Source organism: Leuciscus leuciscus (assembly GCF_965113295.1).
Source record: "Leuciscus leuciscus genome assembly, chromosome: 22".
NCBI classification, from domain to species: domain Eukaryota; kingdom Metazoa; phylum Chordata; class Actinopteri; order Cypriniformes; family Leuciscidae; genus Leuciscus; species Leuciscus leuciscus.
Genome location: NC_138746.1, coordinates 16,560,211 through 16,583,708, shown reverse-complemented (window position 1 = coordinate 16,583,708; position 23,498 = coordinate 16,560,211). Strand labels below are relative to the sequence as shown.

The window sequence follows — 23,498 nt, the reverse complement described above, 5'->3', positions numbered from 1 at the left end:
GTATTTATTCATTTGTTGTGTGTTTGTTTATGTTTGCACAGTGCGCCTAGTTATTTGGATATTTAGAATAAGCCCGTTATTCATATATAAGAAAAAAAAGTGCACTTTTATAAAGAACGTATTTTTAATCAATGCATTTAGTTCTAGATTGTAACTATATATTTTTTTTTATATATTTATATATTTTACTATATATTTAGATGTAAACCCTAATGCTTAAAATAATTAATTTGTTTGAGTTGGCTAAACTTAAATTCAACAAATAATAATAATAGTTTATTCAAATGAACTTTTATGAGTATTTAGTTGTTTTTTTTTACACATCTTAATTCATCTGAATTGTTTTATTGTTTTGAGTTTTATGAACTTGAACTTAAATTTAACTGAAAGTGGGCTGGGATTTCTATTTCCTGCAGTATGCTTTACCATGACACTAGTTGGAAAGGGAGAGTAAATACTAAAATTAAGTGTTATATAATGTTTTTTGTTTTGTTTTTTTGCAAGATTAATGTTAAGAGGGAGATTAGTAGTCTTTATTGTTTTGCTATGCTCATTTAGAAGTGTTTCGGTTATGTGGGGGGTGGGGTCTCAATTTTGTTCTAAACTGATTCAGCAATTGCTATGCTACTATCAAAGCATTGTGTTACCAATTAGCAAGTTAGCATTTACTGAATTAGCTAGTTAAAGCTAGCCAAGTTTCCACTACTAAAATAATTAAGTTAAGATTACATGATAATTTTAAGTTAAATGTATGTTTTAGCTTACTCAAATATTTCAAGTTAAGAGCAATAAAAAAAGTATGAGTATGTATGTATGTATGTTCTGTTTACTTAATCTTTGAATGCTTTACTTAAAATTTTTAGATGTAACTGATTACCTAATTTTTTTTAGTTGTGCCAACTTATTTGGGTTTACAGTAAATTAGGCTATATATTTGATTTTCTTCAAAAGAGTGATTTCCCCATCATAATTTCTGTGATAAGTTGTTTTGCATGCATTATAGACGAGAACAACAAGGATGTTCTCTGTGTCAGTCATCAGGTAAATTGTGAGGGAAAGAGCTTTGCGTACGATTGTGTTGAATGATGCATTATGCAATGCTAAAACGATTAAAAATGCAATGTTTATTTTAGTGAGCTAATAGATGTCCTTTTTCTGAGGCTGGCGTGGGATTCCCTCTTTCACGGAGGAAAAAAAAAATGTCATGATATCTGTTTCAGAGAACATGAATATTGCAAGAGTAGAACAAATAATCCAGAAATTACTAATCATAGTTCAGGTCATTCGAGAAGGTTCTCCCAGGAGAGTGACTGATGAGTCTGCGTTTACGAGGCGCCTTTGGATAGTGTGTCAGTGACGAATAAACTCTCCATTATTTATCTGTGCAAAGTGTTGACCTCACGACGCGCCTCCAACCTTTAGAAGTCCTCTGGAACGTTTTGAAAAAGGGAAAAGTGATGCACTTGTGGTAAACTGTCCCCGTTTTCCTTTTTAGTTTAGATTAGGATTGCTTGAATTTCCCTTATAGCTTTATTCTAGCCTTTTCCGTATTATCTTTTCCCTTTAGGACATTACTAGTTTGTCTTTGGGGTGATTTTCAACATGTTTGGTCAAACAAACAAGGTTAAAAAAGAATCAGCAAAATCTAAAAGTGAAAAACTTTGAGTTCTTTTATAAATGTAGGTTAAGATTAGAGATATATTAGGACCAAGGAAGCAAAAATATTGAAGTTTAACAAATTATGAATAAAAGTGATTGGATTGGAGGATAAAAGCATGACTGTTCAACTGTAGGCAACTGTGATGAAGTAATTAACAAAACAAGTGTTATTGAAACTAATCCATAAAAATAAAAAAATTCGCTACTTTAAATACTTAAATAAAACAAAAAAATGTATTTAAAAAAACGTAAACTTTTTTTATTTCAGCTATTTGCCAAGGCAACATTCTCATTTACATTGAACTTGATGTACTAAAATAACTCAAACTAAAATAGAAAAATTAATAAATAAAATAAAATAAAATATAATATTATAAAATAAAATAAAAACTAAATAGACATATTATAAACAAAACTTTATTATAAAAAAATGACAAACAAAAAATTACTAAAGTGTTAACTAAAATTGAAAATAAAAATGGAAAATATAAGAACTAATTCAAAATATTAATAAGAACTATAATAGTACTGCCAAAAGTAAAATGATATACTCACTATGGATGTTTAAGTGTCTTACAATTTTTTTTAAATCCTGTTTGTCCATCATTTTATTTTGTTTATTTTTCATAATTTTTTTAATAAGAAGAATATATTCTTAAATATATATTATTTTATAAAGATATAAAACAAATTTGACTTACTAATTAGTACAACTCCTTTAGAGGTTACAAGTCCCCTAATAGATTTACGAGCTGCGGTTTTTGCAGCACAATGGCAGAAGAAAGCTCGTGTAAATGATAGGGGTTTTATATTATCAGAGAACTGTGTAAAGCTCTTCCTCATTCAGCCAGACGCAGATGTCCACCATCTCACATTACGGTGGAATCCAAAGGGAAAGGTCCACAGCAAGAACAGGTATAGATGATGGACAGCACGCCACTCCTGTGAGGGACCATAGTAGACCTGACATGCCGTTTTCCTGACAAGCTGCCAAGCATCTCCTTTACTTCTCCCAGTTTGCTTAATTAAAAGAACACAACACAGCCATAGACACAAGTGTCAGTCCAACCAGTATTCATGAAAAGACAGCTCAATAAAGATCACTCTAATGAAGACGATATCAATCTCAGGACATTACACGCATAACTAATGACAAAGTTTTGGTTGTACTAATGCTATTTTTGGGTTAATAGGTCGCTTGTCATTTAATCTTTTGGAAGGAGTGAGCAGATATATCAGATTTAGATTTTAGATAAGATTAAATCAAATGCCATCTTTTTATAATACAAATAATAAATCTCCCCGTGACTGACAGCCATAGTTCACTGCCCTCAGATTGTGGGCTGGTCTGATTTGAGGACATGCTTGACCTCTCAACGCTTGGTCTCTAATCTCTTTGAAATATTCATAAGTGTCTTTCCTGCATATGTCTTTCAGTGGGAGGGTTTAGAGGTGGGACGGGGCTGCTTGGGGAAGCGCTGATGTTTGTCGTGTAGACGGCCGGTTCCTCCTATCAGCACGCACACATGACCAGACCTCTCGCTTTTAGCTCGGAATTGGTTCCCAAAAAAATCTACAGGCCACCTTGACGGATCTCCCACCCCTCGCCCCAGTTACCTTTATCAGAACTGGCCGTTTAAAGAGACGCCGCAAAGAAAATAATCAAAAAAAACATATTATCTCAGAAGAGGACATGAACCATCTGTGTTTGCACTGCCAGCTCATTCTGGGATGGAAATGTGAGCTGATTTGTATCTGTGTATTTTGATTGTTTGCAGTAATAATGAGAAGGACAGGGTCACTGCCACACATTCAAAGAGACCGACTTCTGCCAAACTTGTAAACATTTTAAAGCACTAGTGCAAGTAATTTATGTATCAGTGACCTCAAATGCAAAAGAAAGAGTTTAAAAAAAAAGAAATGAGCCCACACAAAACGTCCTGTGCACAAAACGTTCCCATCCACAACACTCGCTGATAGAGGCTGTTTCCTTTGGCATTAAATCACTCATTAAAGATCAGACATGAAAGTGCTCATAGAACGCTACAATGTTTAGAGCTAGCATGCCAAATAATAAGAGAGGAACAGCTCTTTTAAAGAAAAGACCAGTGACGGTTATGGAAGAGGACATTGTTTGGATGTTTCTTTCATTATGACAGTGGTAGCCTACCGAAGCTTGACCCCATTTTATTAGTTTTAAAAGACCATCACAGACCACGGAAATGCTTGTTAGGTCTTTTATGGTCTGTGGTCTCAGGCTTTCTTTGATCATTACTAACAACATTTCAACCTCTCAAACAAATTACTAGATGTTTGCAAATGTGACGTTTACAAATGACATTTAATACATGTATACTGTCTTCGTTACCAAAAAATATTGATATCCGTACAAAATACACTTTTGTAATTAAAGAAAATTGTTTATTATTATATATACATATATATTAAAACAATAATTTATAGAATTTATTTAATTTATATATATATATATATATATAATATTGAAAAAAAATAAAATGTAAATATTAGTTTAAAAAAAACTAAACTAAACGAAAATTTGAAATGTTGCCTTGAATAATAAACTGAAAATGAAATAAAAAATAAATGAAACCTAAATTGCAATATTTAAAAAACATAATAATAATAAAAAGCATAAAAAATTATTAAATTACATGAACACTTTACAATAAGGTTTAATTTATTAACATGGACTAAGAATGAACAATAATTCTACAGCATTTATTAATCTTGTTTCATGTTCATTTCAATATAAATACAATAAAAGTAATACAAGTTACTGTAATACAAGTAATACAAACAGTAATACAATATAAAATCAATTTGTTAACATTAGTTAATGCACTGTGGACTAACATGAACAAACAATGAAGGACGGTATTTTTTATTAACTAACATTAACAAAGATTAATAAATACTGTACACACACACACACACACACACACATATATAATTCCTTTTTTATCATAAAAGGAAAATGAAATAAAAAATAAATGAAACCTAAAATGCAATATTGCATTTTTTTTATTTTACTATATATGTATGATGAATGTATATTTGTATGATCTACAGAACCCATCTATTTTCTGTGTGCTTCTGCAGCTTGAGGACAGTATGTAGCTGGTGTATGCTGGGTATTAAAGCGGTGTGCCCATTAGGAACAGGGCGACAGTGCTGTGCACCCCGTCCTCCATTAACTGCGGATTAGTGCTGGACCTCACACCCTTTGATGAGCAGATTCTTCACATCCGCTCTGCTGAAAGTCAGCAGGCAGTTACGCTCTTGTGCACACACTTTTTCCAAACCGACTGTATTGAACATAGGAACGGTGTGTTTGTCAAATGCATTATTCCATGAAACTGTATCTCGTGCACGACAGTAGTGTGATTTGAGCATATTGAATGAATGATCTCTCAAAAGAGAAGATAATTGAATGTAATAATAGCTTTGATGCTGTGAGGACAGCGTCTAAAATAGTGAGAGGTCATTTTGAGGAGCTGACCTGTCTGTTTCAGAGCCGCTCTATTGTCTAGTGCACACTGCCCTCTACTGTCACAGAGCTTCAACAACAGGACACCAGGCTTATGAGTAGCAGCAAACATGTTAAGGCTTCAGGGTAGGGTAGCTCTCCATAATATTACATGTTTCTCAATACACTACCGTTCAAAAGTTTGGGGTCAGTAGGATTTTTTTATGTTTTTGAAAGCCTCCTAAATATTTACAGTAAAAACAATATTATTGTGAAATAATATAACTATTTAAGATAAATGTTATCTATTTGAATATATTTCCAAATGAAAATTATTCCTGTAATGGTAAAGCTGAATTTTCAACATCATTACTCCAGTCTTCAGTGTCACATGATCCTTCAGAAAACATTCCAGTGTGATGATTTGGTGCTCAAGATCATGTATTGTGCGGGCAAATATTTTTTAATGATATTTGAAATATAAATATTTTGTAACATTAAGTATTTAATGACACATTTGATAAATTCAATGCATACTTGTTGAATGCATTCAGTATTAATTTATTTTAAAAGAAATGGTTTGGTTTATTTTATTTTTTATTTTTTTAGTTCTGACCCAAAAGTTTGAGCAGTAGTGTACATCTCAAACAACTGGTTATAAATTACTTTATAAGATCAGAATCAAAAAAAGTTCTGACATTGCAATCACAAGAAAAAGGTTTTATACAGTTTTTATGAATCCCTTAGCTAGTTTTAATAACAGTAACGTAACATTTAAAGGTAGCTCTATAGGTAATAACAACCATGTTGATATTCAGTACAACCTCAATTTAATTTTATTTAATTTGATTTAATCAGTATTATTTATATTATTGTAAAATCTACATTTAAGACCCAGTATGCCCAGTTAATACATTTTGTTAATATTTCGCAACTTGTGATGTACTATGCATATTAAGTTTGCATGCAGTGCACAATTCAGAATACATTACAATACACTTAAATTAACAGTAATGTTAAGAAATATAAGTATTAATATCATGAAGAATGGAAACTTGATCATTAGGGAGGGCTTTCCGGGACCTGTATTTATTGTTTGTTGATGGTAATTATTGGCATAAGCAGACAAGTCAAAACTCTCTCTCTATCTCTCTCTCTCTCACTCACTCTCTGGTTAAGCCACTTATTTTTCCCCACCTTTCCAGTGCAGACTTCAACAAGACACTAAAGATAAACATCAGCAGTGAGACCCAAGGCTATATGACTAATCAACAACTCAAAAATACCCTTAACGGGATTTATTTTCCATAAACAAACTTTTTTTTCCCTTATAATAAGTAACCTTTTTGTCTGGTTTCAGACGTTATTTTTTCCTCATGCTATTTGCGAGGCATCAATGAATCATTTTGAGTCTGGAATAATCTCTCTGTGTTGCGTATGATTATTCAGCTCAAACTCTAGCAGGCCAGCAGGTCTCTGAGCCATAAACAGGCAGTGCTGTGTTCTTTATAGACTGGAAGCTTTGGAAAGACAGTATGAAAGGCCTGTTCAACAGCCATCTGAGCCCTAGTGTGGACAGAGCTCTACTTAGAAGGTGTAGCACATCCTGAGAGAGTGGAACACATGCATATACACATCAAGACTGATTTCCTGTTACCCTGCCTCCACAACGCTCAATAGTAGTCCTAAATCCAATACTAACCAACAGGAGGAACCGCAGAGCCAGACCAGCAGTTTCAGACCAGAAGTTAAAGTAGAGATTTGGCCGGGTTAAGCAGGGTTCACACTGTATGATTTATAACAGTCCTTTACAACTGTTGCTTGTCGGACTGTACGAACATGATCCCCACTGTGAATTATGTCACACTGTAGCATCTCAGTTGTCAATAGGGACTTTAAGCAACAGCTACTGATGGAACGGCAACTTCTATTGCGCATAAATGATTATAACTACTGCGGATGTTCTACTGTAACTATCTATAATTGGAGAACACCTTATTTGTTGTAGTTGTTATATGCGTGACAGATTAAATGTAAATGTTATATTTTATAGTTACAGTCAAACCAAAAATGATTCAGACACCAGGTATATATATTTTTTTACTAGTGGGTGCAGGACACTATAGTTAATTTATGTAAGTGAGGATAGCAAAATTAAGTAAACTGTGACATATTATACCCAAAAATTCTTCATACAGTGGACTACCAGTAAAATTTATTAAAAAATTGGGACCAAAAATTATTTATTTTAGACACTTTGACCTGACCATGTTTTGCTTAAGTGTTTTTTCTTTAATTACTAATGCGACCTTTTTACACCACAGACTGAACAAAATTAAGCATGGCTTGGTAATTGGTTGACCTAAATTGGTATTATCTAGTTGTGTACTTAAATCTGACAGCTGACAGCTATTCAACCAGCATTTGTGAGACAGTCCAACAGAAGGATGGCCAAAACCAGTGAAATATCAACTGATTTTGATAACTGAGTAAGTTCTTGTCATATTTTATTACCATTTTCTAAACTACAGTGAATAAACTGTGATAATGTGAGAAATGTTGAAGGTGTCTGAATAAATTTTGACTGTATGTGTTATTTTAATGGTGTCTGTATTGTTAAATGATTAAATGATTTGTTTTATTGTGTTCTTTGGCTATGGCAGGTCGCCGTTGCCGTTCCATCAGCAGCTGTTGCTTAAAGTCCCTAATGTCGGCAGTCAAGATGCGTTAAAACGGACGCACGCAAAAAGACTCGTCCAGAGTTTTACATCATAAATCTGTGACACGTTTGGTGACCTTGTGCTGCATATACCTGCAGGATAGAAATGGTGGCTAGCAAACATCTCTTGATCGTAATGGTCATTAATCGGCTGTCAGATTTTAGCCTAGGATCAGAGGAATCTCTGGGACATTTGTCTCAAACGACTAAATCGTGGGCAAAATCGTACAGTGTGAACCCGGCTTTAGGTGATGGTCAGCGCGGTCTGAGGCTGCTGGTCTGAAACTGCTGTCATGTACAGCACTGCGGTTCTGCAGTTATCTCCCTAAATCAGTGAAGAATTTAACAAAACTTACTTAAAAAGGAAATGACTCTGACATCATAGGCCTCCATGTCTTTTAAAGCGGATATGAACATCGGAGATGTGTTTGATATTGATTTGTGGTACGATTTTTCATACGTCCTCAGCATGAGCTATAGCAGCAGAAATCCTGCTGGTTATAAATGGTACTTTATTTTCAGCATACTTGCGTCACAAACTCTTACATTCAGAGAACAATTTTTTTCAGTTTGTTCTTGTGGAAATCAGCCTTCACGATAGGCTAAACGACGACCACGGCGCGTACACTGAAGCAGAGCGGTAGCTTCGCTGTTTTTTTCAATGCAAAATTCCCCCATGGACTCATTAAATCAGGGATTCTGATTCCAAGGGACATTTCAACACTGATGTATCACAGTAAACCCACACTTTGTGAAATGCCAGTGTGTAGGCAGACACTCGGCTCTCTCTCTCATTGTTTAACAGATGCTAGACTCTTGAATGCACATTTATCTTACTGTCAGTGACTGCAATAGCAGATCTTAAATTATTTAGTGTTGCACACAGATAGCAGCAGTACAATTACACAGAAACATATCATAGTAGGCATTATGCTACAAATAATTAGTTTTTTTTTTGAGGAGGAACTACAGTATTTCTGTATGAATTTGTATTCTGTGTGATGTGCTGCTTGCTTGCAGTGCAAATACAGCTCAGAGCATAAAGATATACTGCACCTCTTTTCAAAGAACTACTGCATTCCCAATAAAGACATCTAAGCTTTGGCTTACATAGCTTTCCATTGCCAGGAAAGAGCAGGAAATAGTTTGACAGTGATGTGGATATTTGGTTCTCAGTAAGTCTGTTACGATAAGGTTTGTAAAGTTATGTGTGCTGAGAAAAGGTCACTGTTTCCAAGCTCTTACTTATATTTTAAGAATGTCCATGGAGATTTCATATTTATGTCATGCTGTCATTTGTAAGACTCCAAATGTTTCCTAACAATAATTCACAAACGGTCATTCTAAAAATAAAATGGTAACACTTTACAATAAGTTCTCATTTGTTAAAATTAATGTATTAACTAACATGAACTAACAATGAGCAGTACATTTGTTACCACATTTATTCATCTTTGTTAGTTAAAAAATACAGTTCACGTTAGTTCACTGTGCATTTACTAATGTTAACAAATACAACTTTAGATTTTAATAATGTATTAGTAAATGGTGAAATTAACATTAACTAAGATGAATAAATGCTGTAGAAGTATTGTTAATTTTTAGTTCATGTTAACTAAAGTAGTTTACTACAGACTAACTCCCTAATAAACTGACTTCCCCTCAGGGTTTGGGAGAAGCTTTGAAGGAGGCCGTCTAATGGACCAGCTCACCCCGGGAGGGTAAGAGGGCGAACCGCAAACCAAATCCAAATACATACCAGTCACAGTCTAGATCGAAATACTGTGCCCTGACTGAGTATGCCATGCTGCCCATATGCTTCCGGTTTCCTTGCATATAAACTTCAAGGTTCTACTTTTCACTTATAAAGCTCTCCATAACCTTGGTCCTACTTACTTATCCGACTTACTTCAGCCTTATGCTCCTGTTTGTCCCTTACGCTCTTCCAGTGCGGGATTGTTAGTCACTCCTAAGTTTAGTCTGGTGATTATGGGAGCCAGGTCTTTCAGTGTTGTTGCTCCCGGGTTGTGGAATGCTCTTCCTCAAGACATTCTTCAAACATCCACCCTTCTCTCCTTCAAAAACCTCTTAAAAACATTTTTTTTCTCTGAATATTACTCTTCAGCTCAGTCTGTAAATTGTACCTTGTTTTGGATGTTATTTGTTTGAATTCCTCTTTGTTTGTATCTTTAACCTAACTTTGTAAGCGACTTCTGTAATTACGTTCTGCCCTTGGTATGTGTATTGTGCTTTGATGTTGATGTTTATTTGGTTCTGTTTCCTTGTTAAGCGACCTTGGGTGTTGGAAAGGTGGTATATAAATTCATATTTCCCTTCATATTTTACATTGATTTATTTTTCTTATTTTTCCTCTTATTATATATATGTATATGTATTTCTTTTTTCTTTCTTTGTGTGTTTTGTTTTGTATTTACGGTGTTGTCCTCTTATATTTTGTCTTATGTCTTGTCCTACAAAAATAAAATAATAAATAAAATAAACTAATGTTAACTAATGAGACCTTATTGTAAAGTGTTACCAATATTTATCTTGGAATATTTTTTGCGTTCTCCTTAGTATTTTGATCTCTCTTTTTTTTTTTTTTTTTTTTTTTGAATAAAATAATTGTTATAATGACATTTACTTCAGTTTCTAAGCATAAACTTTAAATGTACATTTTTATTTTCCAACCTTTACTCTTCAGATTCTATTTTTGTTTTTTAAATATACATTTAAAAAAAGGTCAACTGCATGGACAACGGCCTATTCTGTGCCTTTTTTAGAGAGAGAGAGACAAAACAATGTCACTATTGTGCTTCAGGATCACAGCTGGCTGTCAAAAGCTGCTTTTTATACTGACTGTCTCTTCACACAGTGGATGTTCCACAGTTTCACATCTGGTAATATCCAGTTACATTTAGAATGTTTTACATCCTACAATAATGAGAGATGACAAATTTTGACAAAGCCAAATTTGGGCTTTAATGTTAACAAAGCTATTTAAATTAACTTTGCTGACCACACATAAATAAGATTTCTGCTTGCTTCCCTTTTTGTGAAATAATGATCCTTTAGTTTCTTTTCAGAAAAATAAAAATGCTGTTCTAGACACACACATATATACACACATTCACAGGCAGATCATGTCTCATCTTATGAGTATGAATGATTTTTGTTCCTCATCAAACCTTGTTTTTTTTTCAAATGGAGACATCTCAAATCAATAACTCATAAAATCAGTTATAGCTTTTCCAAGAGGGTATATGTTCACATAAGTCAGGTGATGCATGCCACAAGTACCTCAGTGTAACAAATGTCCCAGTGTGTTACAGTGTGCCAGTGTGTCTCTGCCATGCATATTTTTTAGTCCACATTCAGTATAAAAAGAAAACCTTGTCACATTTCATGCTTGGTTTTCCTTTAACAATGAATGTATCAAAGAAATGTAATCTATGACTAAATAAAATGTTTTTCTTCAAGCAAACTAAAAGATTTGTTTAATAGTGTCTGTTCACTGTCTACAAACCTATACCCAAAGAGTTTCATGGTCGGTCCACAAACTTTCTGTACAACTTGGGCCAGTTTGAATGGTATACTACGCCGCCATTTCTCCACCTGTTCTGATGAGTTTTTTTGGGTGGAATACACGCCACCTGCCTCCGCTGATGCATGCGTGTTCCTCAGGATCCAGTCCCGTGCTTGTGTCGTCATCGGAATCTCAGTGAAATTGTACATTTCTGCTGCTTTCTGCATGGGGTACCTGGCGATATCCTCGTAACGTACTAGCATATAACGGTTTTTCAGCCATTTAGGCTGACTCAAGCCCAACTCGGCGGAGATGCGGATGTTGTTACAGTTTCCTTCAAGGCGTTTGACCTCCTCGTCCTCTATAGGCACGTCCCCATTCACAGCCCAACTTTTCCAGTTCCGGTACTTACCGGCAAAGGCCACCATCCTCGATGCCAGGATGGCTCGAGGATCTCTCACCAACTGTATGAGTTTGATATCCAACCGAGGGTCCTCTACTAGAGAACGAAGTGTGTCCAGCTGCCGGACCCTCACTGTTTTGATCACCCTGTGCTGTTTTTCTAGGCAGACCTCAGACGCCAAAGTCAGATTGAGTGGTCCGCAATGCCTCGTCCTGCAGCGGTACCTCTCAAAAATGTCTTTTACGACCGGAGTGCAGACTTGCTCCTCGCACAGGGCCATACTGGACTCTCTGCGGAACAGGGCAGCGGTGACGTGGTCCCGTGGAGGAGGGTTAATGAAGTGCTCCAACATGGAGAAGTTACACAAAAAGAGATGCTGCAGGACATCCCTGTACACCCAAACAGAAGTGCTAGTATTTGTGCCACCCTTGCCAATCGATAGCATCCTCTCCACGTGCCAGAGTGGCTCAAAGAGGTAAAACATGTTGCCACCATGTTGGTTGAAGAACTCGCCCACAAAGGAAGATCCTGTACGAGTGGTGGCCATCAAGAGGATGTGCTTCCGGCCTGCCTGAGTGCCATTCTCAGAATAAATGCCCTCTGGATAGGAACTGTTGTCCTCCATTACTACCAGACCATTGTAGGGCACTGGAGGCTCCGGCGTCTGTATGTTCCGTCGGAGTGTCAGCTTGTCTGAGACCCTGGAAATATTCAAATTAAATACAATTTCATTTTTAAAAACCTAATTAAAAATCATTTAAATAAATATTATTTCTGGCCAGCTCAGAACGAATAATTATTTTCAATGAATTCAAGCATTCTCACCTTGAAATGATGTTGTTTTCTTTTTCAATGATGACAAGTGCCACAATGCAGATAATGATGACTGCATACTTGTTCCTCATTCTCAAATTAATTTCTATTTAGGAAATGCCTCCACAGACTTCTAAATAGTCGCTGCTGCCAACTGTTTTGGGTTCATCTCATGTCAGAACCTGGGTCTACAATTCATCTGCAATAAACAAAATCAAGACAAGAGTGTTGGCACCATTTCCACACAGACATAAAACTCACTAACACACCAGCCCTAAGTATTGATTCCAAGCGGTGACAGATTTATACCGTTTGGCACAGGAGACATTTCAGCTTTGTTCCCAAACAAGCAGCCTGTACTGTCATCACCTGTCCAGTAATTCCACTAATGTGAAATGATGAGAGATGATGATGAGGTCCACAGAACACAATGTCTCTCTTTGGTTACTGCTTACTGTGGATCACCATGAATCAGTACTACTTTAGCATTTTAATGCTGTAATATAATAGTATTTAAAGCGTCGGTCATAGATTTAGATTAAAAAAAAATTCTCTCTTGTGCTCACCAAGACTGCTGTAACATATATGCTGTGTTTTGGCTCTGTTTTCCCTGTGCCTGTCGTTTGACCCAGAAGTGGGTTTGATTGTGTATTCCGTTCACCTGTTGTTCTTTAATTAACTCGTTAGTCCCTGTGTATTTAAGCCCTGAGTTTCCCTCTGTGTCTCATTAATGTGTTGGTTGTGTTTTTCTGTAGTTCTCACGTGTTCCTGTTTGGTCTATTATTAAAGGATTGTTATTTCTTATTTATTCATGTGCTACTTTCTATATAACCACCTGTGACAGCTGCAATTATTTAATAAAAAAAAAACTGTAATATTTGTGAAATATTATTACAATTTAAAATTACTGTTTTGTATATTTACATATATTTTAAAATGTAATTTATTGCTGTGATGGCAAGCTAAATATTCAGCAGCCATTACTAATAATTTCTTCTTATTATCAATGTTGAAAACAGTTGTGCTGCCTGACCCCTTTTTCAGGATTCTTTGATGAATAGAAAGTTTAAAGGGGTGGTTGATTATAATTTCACTTTTCTAACTTTAGTTAATGTTGCTGTTTGAGTATAAAAAACATCTGCAAAGTTACAACGCTCAAAGTTCAAAGCAAAGGAAGATATTTGCTTTTAAAGAAATCGTTTTTTAAGGACTACAACAAACGGCTGGTAGGGACTACACGACATTCCTCCCGGGTTAGTGACATCACCAACCCTAGAATTTAAATAAACCCCTCCCCTGGGAACACGATTTATAGATTGTATAAAATATCTGCTTCTCTTACCTCCCTAAAAATGGCTTGGATGAATACATTTATTAGCTTTATTTAATAATATTACCAGTTCCATATTATCTTTATTAAAAAATAAGACAATCAATTATTTTATTTTTTTAATTTGACTGCATTCTTGTCAATTTCTAAATGTTTACTTTTTGATTTATGAATTATAACAGACTGATGGGAAAAAAAAACATTATTTTGCTGTTACTTTTTTAAAATTGGTTTTATTATAATGTAACAATGTCTTGCTTTTTGTTAGTTTTTATTAGTTGTAATTTTTATATAAACTTTTAACTTTCAAAATAAAGGTTTTACAACAACATCACCATCTTCTGTTATATGTGGGCCTCCATGCTCATCTATTGTACAGTATATGATATTGGTGGAGGGTGGTGGAGGCCCACATCCATATTTTTTCAGGGGGCCCCGAATCCTCTAGCTACGGCCCTGGCTACATAAATTCAGCAACTAACCATTCAGAAATGGCCTGTTGCATTCTACATGTTGTCACTTCTTCTTGAGTCTCTCCATCATTGTCTGACTCCGGTTCGAACATAAAAGGCTAAACGTTTTTGACATTTTTAGTGCATGTCTGTGTGAGGTAAAAGGACACAAATTGTTGTAGCTCCTCCCCCTGTGCTGGGAGCAGCAGCTCATTTGCATTTAAAGGGACAGACACAAAAATTGAGCGTTTTTGCTTTCCCTCAAAAAGTGACACTTTTAACATGCTATAAAAAAATATCTGTGGGGTATTTTGAGCTAAAACTTCACATACACACTCTGTGGACATCAAAGACTTATTTTACAACTTTTGAAAGGGGCATTATACCACCCCTTTAAAAGAACAGCATTTATTGTGATGAAAAGGTAATCTATCTGAATGAGAATGGAGTGATCCACAAGCTTCACAGCAAAACTCTAAGGAGCAAACAGGAAACTAAATCATAACTCAGAAGCTTTGGTTCTGCCTCTAGGCAACCCACAGTCAAAAAGAAAATGACACTTCCTATTGAAACAAGACTGAAATGTCTTTATTAAATCTTGGAAGCCAGATGTGGAATTTTGTTTGTTTGACAATGAACCATTTTCATTTTCTGAGAAAAGAGTTAGGTAGCCTACAGTTTGTGATAAACAACATGATGGGTTTCCTCTGCAGATGGTTTAAAATGATCTGTTGTTGTATAGAATTTATTTAATGTACTTTTCCATCCATCTTAGGAAAGCTGACAGTAACTACAAAGAAAATCTCAGCTGCCCTTTCACCGAGGGTTCAGGACCTCTGAATTCCACAAGCCAGTTGTTCACTGTACTGCATGTTTCGGGGGTAGTTTTGGTTTACCTGTTTAATTAACCTTTATTTGGAGGTTTCTTTCCTCGTAAAAGTTGTATCACTAGATTTAAAACGTAAATACTTCGAGATTTGAATACAGAGCTTTAAATAGGCTTTATGACAGTTCTAAGGAAAGTATTAAAGTATGTATAACAGGCTCTTTATTTGTACTGAGTATAAAAACTCATAATGTAATGGAACTGTTTCCTGTAGGGAAATGGTAAAGGAAAGAAACCATTACACCACTAAATAAATTGGGCAGTTCCATTGCAATAAAACCAATAGCTTTAGAGCATGTTTGACCCCAGATAACCCCACTGAATGGCTTTAAGTGGGTGAGCTGCCATAACCTGCCATAGCTCTGTTCAGGACTGTTGTTTACCAACAATGCTATGTGTACCTTTAAAGCAAGGCAAATAACACCAGTTGAAAGGGGTTAACCTGGACCATATCAAGAATACATCTGTGCAAATAATCCAACCAGACCTCTGCCAGACAGCGGCTTTTATGAATGTGACATTTTCCTAAACCGTGCTAAAAACGCAAGGAGTGCAATATTGCAGTCGTGAAGTAAGACGTGTACCGGTGGGAAAACTGTCATAGGTAAATGCCATGCAGAAATGCCATGCGATTTGTCTGCACAAAGAGTAGCATTTGGATATGACACAGTTTTCGAGCCGTCAAGGAATGATAGTGTGCAGTCTAAGTAAATATAAACCAATTATGTGGGCTTATTATGCCATAGCCGTCAAACTGTCAGGCACGCCGGTTGAGCTGAGATCTTTACATATTCAAAAACCACTGGAGCATTTGACAAATCTGATGATCTGCTCAAGCAGAAACGGACATCACTCTGTTCATCATTCCCATACAAATTACATTAATGGCTTCTCTTACAGCCTTATAGATGTGTTGGGGGTGCTTAAATAGACTTACTGTATAGCAGTATTTCGGTTTAATTTTCTTTGTGTAAAAATACGATTTTTTTCCCTAGAAATGGAAGATCCACATCAGTATCTTTTTAAAATAAAATACAGTGCATCTGATGCATTCAGACTGGTCTATGGCATATGGTCAATCATTTTAAACCTTTGGGATAGCACCAGTTTTTATCCAGGAGTATTACATGGATATAATCTAGTGTCATTTTCTGTCAGAAAACATGACACAGGAAGTGAGTTAGCATGGGTATCAGAGAGGTGTGTGCTGTCTGGGGCCAGGGATCATGTTTCATCCTTGTGTTTTTGTCTTGTTTCATTACTGAGCGCTTTGCGGTTCAGCAGTGCGTGATAGCGCCTTCTGGGAGATAGGCAGTGTTTAGCTGGAGTTCTTCTATATGAGATAAATCCACTATTACCAGTGACAGGCTCACTTGTGCTGCTTGGACCCACAAGTTGCAGCTGTAGCAGCGGTGGAGGAGGGGAATGGGAACAGGGGTGCATTTGTCATGGATATATCACAAAATGTATACATTAAATGAGACCTCCCAGTCTCACACCCTACACCCTCTCTGATCTGCGCTTCACACATAGACCAATACCTCCTGCCACCCCCTTCCTGCCATTTGACCTGTGTTTATGGTCTGTGTGGAGGACGTGAGCCGGGTCTTCAAAAAACTGAAGACTAGGAAAGCTTCAGGCCCAGATGGCGTTTCATCTGCCTGTTTAAAAGCCTGCGCTAAACAACTGGCTCCTATCTTCATGCAGATCTTCTCTATCATTCCCCAAAAAAACAAACTATCAGCACTGGTGTTCCTCAGGGATGTGTGCTCTCCCCACTGCTCTTCTCCTTGTACACGAACGACTGCACTACACAAGTCCCCTCTGTCTAGCTCCTGAATTTGCAGATGACACCACAGTCGTCGACTTTATCCAAAACTGTGACGAGTCTGCTGAACGACTGGAGGTTGAACAGTTGGCTGTCTGGTGCAGTCATAACAATCTGGAGCTGAACACGCTCAAAACAGTGGAAATGATTGTGGACTTAAGGAGAAACCCCCCAGCACTCACCGTCATGAGTGGAGTCATTTAGGTTCCTGGGCACTACCATCTTTTAGGACCTGAAATGGGACACTCACAAAGACCCAGCAGAGGTTGTACTTCCTTCGCCAGCTGAGGAGGTTCTACAGCTGATGGACACAGTTCTACTCGACCGTCATTGAGTCTGTCCTGTGTTCGTCTATAACTGTCTGGGTTGGTTCAGCTACCAAAATAAGACATCAGAAGACTACATTGGACAGTCAGGACTGCTGAGAGAATTATTGGTGCCCCCCTGCCCAGTCACCAAGATCTTTACACCTCCAGAGTGAGAAAAAGGGCTAAGAACTGTAAAACTCCCAAGACTGTACATTGTCTCTATAACTGTAAATTTGTACATTACATCTCAGAACTATACATCTGTAAAATAACATATCTGTACATTCAAATCTATTATATATTTTTCTATATTTCTATTACTGTACTATATTGCGTTATTTGTTTATTTTTTAAATAATATTATAATTGTGTTATATTTCATTTTTATTGCCTAATTCCTATCTATGTCAACAATATGTCTATACGTTCCTCTGCACTGGAAGCTACTGTCACCAAGACAAATTCCTTGTGTGTGTAAACATAGTTGGAAATAAAGCTCTTTCTGATTAAAGAGACGTGGCACCAAATGCCTTCTCTCACACACACATGCACACACATAGTAAGGACACACTATTCTTTCACTTGCTGTTTTGAAGTAATCATTGTGGACAGAAGATTGAGCATGATGACAACAATCGAACTACTAAATAAAATAAGTAAAATAACTACTAAACAGTATGGTAACATAATATTTGCATTGTAAAAAAAAAACGAAATATACAACTTTTTTTTTTTTATGTAGACGAATATATATATATATATATATATATGTATTACATCTTCTGTCATACATCTTTTAGATTGCAGCTTTAAGATTAGATTGGTCCACAAAACCGTTTTATATCAAGCTGTGTTTTTCTGTGATACTTTTTGAAATGACAAAATCCTCAAATTAACTAAGTCACAGTAATTTGATCATGGCTACAATTATTGCAAGAAGAATAACACAAGACTGACTGACAACAGACTGTTGCAGTTGTGCTATACATAACTTTGGCAGTAGTGAAAGTTATTACAGCGCGACTGTGGTAAAATAAGTATATAATCGACCTTAGGCTACTGAAAGAAAAAAAAAATCTTACCTCACTGACTGAACTCGTCTCCAGTGGTTCATCTGGAGCAGCCTGAATGATCGCGACCGGTACACATTGTTCCTGTGCGTATATGAAGACTCCAAAGCAGCCCACTGCACTTATCTACGTGAGTGAAAACGCTAATTACACCAAAAAGTTTATTGCCCTATTAATAATTCCGTATTTCATGCCCTGATCATCGTATTTCCACGAACAAAAGGAGATCATTCAATGAAAAGGATCTTCCAACTTAGGCATTTTTGCTGGAACTCATAAGTTGAAGGGTCCCAAATTCATTCCCAGACTCTCGCGACACTGAAGAAAAAACTTTGATTAATTTATTTCCATTTGGGTTTTTCTCCGGTGCAGCATGCTGGAAAACGTGTCCATTACTCGGCGGGGTCTCCAAGTTTGGGCTATACTTGGATACACGATCACGTGGTCAAATAAGAACCCCCAGTGTGAGTGTTCACAAGGGCTTTTCTGTTTGAGGAGGGCCCTGGGACACTCTTACGTGGATTTCTTCACCCCCCTTTTGCTCTCGTGAGTCGATGGGGTCTGCTAAAACTAAAACACGCTGCGGTAATTTACGGAGACATGAACCCGTACACTCACTGCATGATTAACTGAATTACGACGCTCCTCACTCAGTGTCCCTTTAAAAATTACTTAGTAACATGGGTTCAGCCAAACGTTTCATTAGTTAGGTCTACTGTTAAACTGGATATTTTTTAAAACATTACTTAGTAACATGGGTTCAGCCAAACGTTTCATTAGTTAGGTCTACTGTTAAACTGGATATTTTTTAAAACAGTGTAAGTACTTTTTTAAACGTCTTTCTGTAGTTATTTATTTAGATGACAGTGTTGGCAAACATCAGTTTGTAACTTGGAGTAGCCAAACCTGTGCAGGCAGATGTAGACAGGCTAGGATTTATATGCGTTTTATTTAGTGTAGCCTACTCTTGTGTTTGACTTTTCGTGTTTGATGTGCTGCTGATTTTGCACCGAATGACCCCTTAAGGATCACTGAGGTATGGACTCTTGAAATATCTTCGTAGTACCACGAGGGAGAGCCTCGAAACATTCAGCAATAACATCATGTAACCACGTGGGGGCGGTGATGTACAGTGTTACTCACAATATTTTTTTCAATTAACTACAATGACTAAAATATTCAAATTCTTAGCGCTTTTATTGTTGAATGGACCAATTGTAAACTGCAGTTGTATAACCCAAGCATATCATATAGGCCTATATGTACTGATTTTAAAAACTATACATACTGCCAAGCTGATTCTTATCAAACCACTATAGAAGTGCCAGAGCTGTGCAGTTGATGAACTGTAGTGTTCTTGTCTCATTAAACGTACGGTGTAAATGAGGTTAGTCACTCTAAAAAAAATGGCTGGGTTAAAAGCAACCCATTGGCAACCCCAGCGCTGGGTAAATAAATATTGGAAAGAAAGAACCCAGCAGGTTGGGTTGCAGTTTAACCCAATGTCATCTAATTTTGACTAAAAACCGGGCCAATTTTACCTCATAAATGGTTATTATTTCCATTGTTTTATTGCAGCAAAGGTTATATATATATTTAGTGAATTTATATAAATTATTTGTAATTATTTAAATTGATAAACAAGTCAAGTCACCTTTATTTATATAGCTCTTTTTACAATACAGATTGTTTCAAAACAGCTTTATGGTGATAATAGGAAATGAATGCAACAAAGATTGTTTTGGCTGTACAGCAGCTCTAGAAGAAAGTCATTGTCCAGTTTAAGTAAGTCCAGCATTGATTCATTTCCATTGTAAAAATGATTAGTTATTAAATTAGAATGAATTGACATTAAACAAACAACATAAGCACAGTCTAGATACATTTTTATTTGAAGGCAAGTTCATTAAAACAAAATAAAACATATTTTGTCTTTCAATGCGTGTCTGCAACTTTATCCTCTCCTTAATGACCGCTTTAACTTTATTTATAGCTTAAAAACCAGAACCACGTTTGTTTACATCTCTGAAAATACTTTGGAAATAGGAGAAACGTGAGAGAAAATGATTGGCTTGGTAGACCATGTAAAAGCTTAAACTCTGAGCTATAATACATAATATATTTTCAAATGAACTGAAGTTTTGGAGAAGATTAAAATGACGCAAATATGTTGATGACCCAGACTTTGCATCCAGTCCAAAGCTTATTTGTAATCCAAGACATAACATTCAAAAATGTGGATTGAAGATTTCAGATCTTTAAAAATGTGTTATAGTTAAACATTAGTATTGAAACTGGGATTCTAATGAAATAGCTAATCTGTCCCAGAGGTCCCAGTTTAGATGTCCTTAACAGTGACCTTGTTATAGCCCATATCATTTGCACATGAATTCTGAAATGCTGAAATTGATTCATTAATATCGAGTTGTTTACATGATATTTTCTAGTAATTATAATTCGTTGTTTACATGATATTTTCTAGTAATTATAATTCGTTGTCTATTTTGTATGCATGTCACTGTTATCATTTAAAATCATTTAAAATGGCGGACCCTGGGTGTCATTTGAGGTTTCTTTCCATTGTGAACTTTTTTTTTTCTTTTAATGTGCATGTCCAATTTTAGACTTATTTTCAGATTTAAGAAGATGATAATATTTTGCATAAAGGGCAAATCTTCCTGTCATTCAAGATTTCTATTCTGTCACATAATCCACAATACTGATGCATGACTGACGCACAATATACAAAAAAAAAATTACTGGGTAATCTTACAATAAACTGGATTTTTGACCTACTGTTCTGTTTTTGTTTTCTCTCTGATTGAAAGAAGGAAACAGAAATGCAAAGAGTTTCCTTTTAATGTTATATATCAAAATGATCATAATTATCTGTAATTTCATTATGTAGACAAAGCAAGAGCATTGCAACAAATCTGGTAATCATAAGCAATATCAAGGCAACATTTTCATGATCATATTAAAGTAATTGATATGTTCAGATCTGCCCAGAGTCCTGTCTTTTCTGTGGTGCACATGCAGAGATGCTTCTGGTTTGTGTGTCCCTGTAGACTGGCTCTGAACACTACATGATGATGAAGGATTATTGTAGGTTAATCTGCTTGCCTGCCATCTGCCTGCTCCAAACAAATTAATCCTGAAAGTAAAGCCACACTCACAAATGTAGATGAAGGTAAATTGGCAGGTGTTTCGTTTTGTGATCCACACAGCTGCTCATCTGAGCAAAATGTAATACGAAAACAGTTTCAATTCTAAATGGCAACTGGATTCTGAAACATTAGAATTTGCATTGTCAAGAACTTGCATTCAAAGTCAGTAAAACCATTCAAAGCCACTTTCACCCATACCTATGTATTTAGCTGACTTAAATTTATAACAATGAACACTATATTTATCCATATATACGTTTGTTTTTTCTACTAAATGATCCATATTAGCTCTTGACCTGGAGAAACTAGGACACCGTAAAATATTTTGTTTAGCATTAAACCAACTAAATTGAAGCATAAATCATTGTTAAAAAGCTCTATAATAAAGGGCATGAAAGAGAGAGGAGGAGACATTTGCTAATGCTGATGAGTATTAGATTACATAACTCTATATTTTAAATGTGGTCTGAACATGTGCTCTGAAATGTAAACTGGATTGTCCTTTTTTGTGAAGATTATGAGATTAAGACTATTCTTCCTCTAATATATATATAACTTTACATTTTGAAATATGTAACCTGAACATGTGCTCTGAAATGTAAACTGGATTGTCAGGTAAAGAGATTAAGACTATTCTTACTCTAATATATATATATATATATATATATATATATATATATATATATATATATATATTATGTGTGAAAACAGCACATTTTTACACACACACCCGAATAAGTGTGTGTGTGTGTGTGTGTGTGTGTGTGTGTGTGTGTGTGTGTGTGTGTGTGTGTGTGTGTGTGTGTGTGTAGCATGAAAATGACAATGCATAAAGTTTTCTAAAAGTGTAGGTTTAGGGGTAAGTTTAGTGTACAGGGGATATAATATAGTTTGTACAGTATAAAAATCATTATGTCTATGGAAAGTCTCCATAAAACATGAAAACACAACATCTCTTAAAATCAGGCGATTTTATTTCATAATATTTCTTCCAGTATTAATTGATTCCTTTGTGACAGAGATCTAGCATTCTAAAAACGGGATTTCAGTAGTACCACATATAAGAAGATGTTCTAGAACCTGTCATATCAGGTCAGGTGTTCTTCTCATGAAGCCGCCTAGTGGCCATTAGCTGCAAAAAGATGGGCTTCTAAAAATGTGCCATGGGTTAAGGCTTGTCATTGGATTAGGCTCTTAGCACCTGTCTTAGCTCTACTCAATCTGAAATAAACACCCTTAGAAGGACTCTGCCGTAGCTCTCTTTACTAGTGCGCTGTCTGGCCTGCTGTAAATGCTTTGCTTTATTAGGATGAAGAATACTATGGGAATACAGTTTTCATCATTTCTTCTGCTAACGCATTTCTGCTTCGGTATGTATTCATGAAAGCCTTTGAACCCGACTGTGACTCAGGCGATTAAACGTTCCTTTAGTTGAGTATGTTATACTGTTGACTGGTGTAGATAATCTTGACTACTGTTGTACTTCTTTTATGTTCCTCCCTCATTTGCATCACCTTTATTCCTGCTTGACAGTAGGAGTTGAGCAAATACAGACTTGCCTGAAAGAAAACTACATCTAAATCTAAATTTAGAGATAAATTCATTTAAAAAAATGAATTTATATAGTGAAATAGATTTGGTAAAGCAGGGGATATTGAGGCATGTATGACGTAAGACACCTGTAATCCCAGACAAGTGGATAGAGAGAGTCATTAGTATTATTACATTATGCAGTGTGTGATCAACCACATGTCAGTAAAATGACTAATATTGTGATAGGTACAGTTGTTGTACTTGTCCTCATAAATCTGGTTACATTACACTGTTAATTGAGGTATGTTAATCTGATA

At 35.8% G+C, this 23,498-nt stretch overlaps 2 protein-coding genes across 6 annotated transcripts in view; one reads left to right on the top strand and one right to left on the bottom strand.

The window, feature by feature from the left end:
• The window catches only part of cdhr1a (cadherin-related family member 1a), a 112,284-nt gene that overhangs the window by 76,415 nt on the left and 12,371 nt on the right, over positions 1–23,498 (top strand). Inside the window, exon 1 of one of the 4 annotated variants that reach the window (XM_082153204.1) lies at positions 19,400–19,517. The exons of the other annotated variants lie outside the window; for them this stretch is intronic. The gene's annotated coding sequence lies outside the window, so the exon portion shown is untranslated. Of the gene's footprint in view, positions 1–19,399; positions 19,518–23,498 lie in introns of those variants that run through there. 4 annotated transcript variants of the gene reach the window in all.
• chst3a (carbohydrate (chondroitin 6) sulfotransferase 3a) lies at positions 4,378–18,627 on the bottom strand. Of its 2 annotated transcripts, none has more exons than XM_082153207.1 (3): positions 18,494–18,627; positions 12,620–12,806; positions 4,378–12,495 (listed from the first exon to the last, which is right to left on the bottom strand). In XM_082153207.1, exons 2-3 carry the CDS (start codon positions 12,697–12,699, stop codon positions 11,322–11,324), a joined length of 1,254 nt encoding a protein of 417 aa, XP_082009333.1. In that variant the 5' UTR covers positions 12,700–12,806; positions 18,494–18,627; the 3' UTR covers positions 4,378–11,321. The 2 variants fall into 2 exon arrangements, with proteins under 2 accessions (XP_082009333.1, XP_082009334.1); XM_082153208.1 differs by lacking the exon at positions 18,494–18,627 and adding an exon at positions 12,917–13,614.

Excerpts from the sequence above, each read along its gene's own strand:
- chst3a (XM_082153207.1), bottom strand. The coding sequence starts at position 12,699 with ATGAGGAACAAGTATGCAGTCATCATTATCTGCATTGTGGCACTTGTC. Across the intron at positions 12,496-12,619 it reads GAAAACAACATCATTTCAAG|GGTCTCAGACAAGCTGACAC; the intron begins GTGAGAATGCTT and ends GAATATTTCCAG.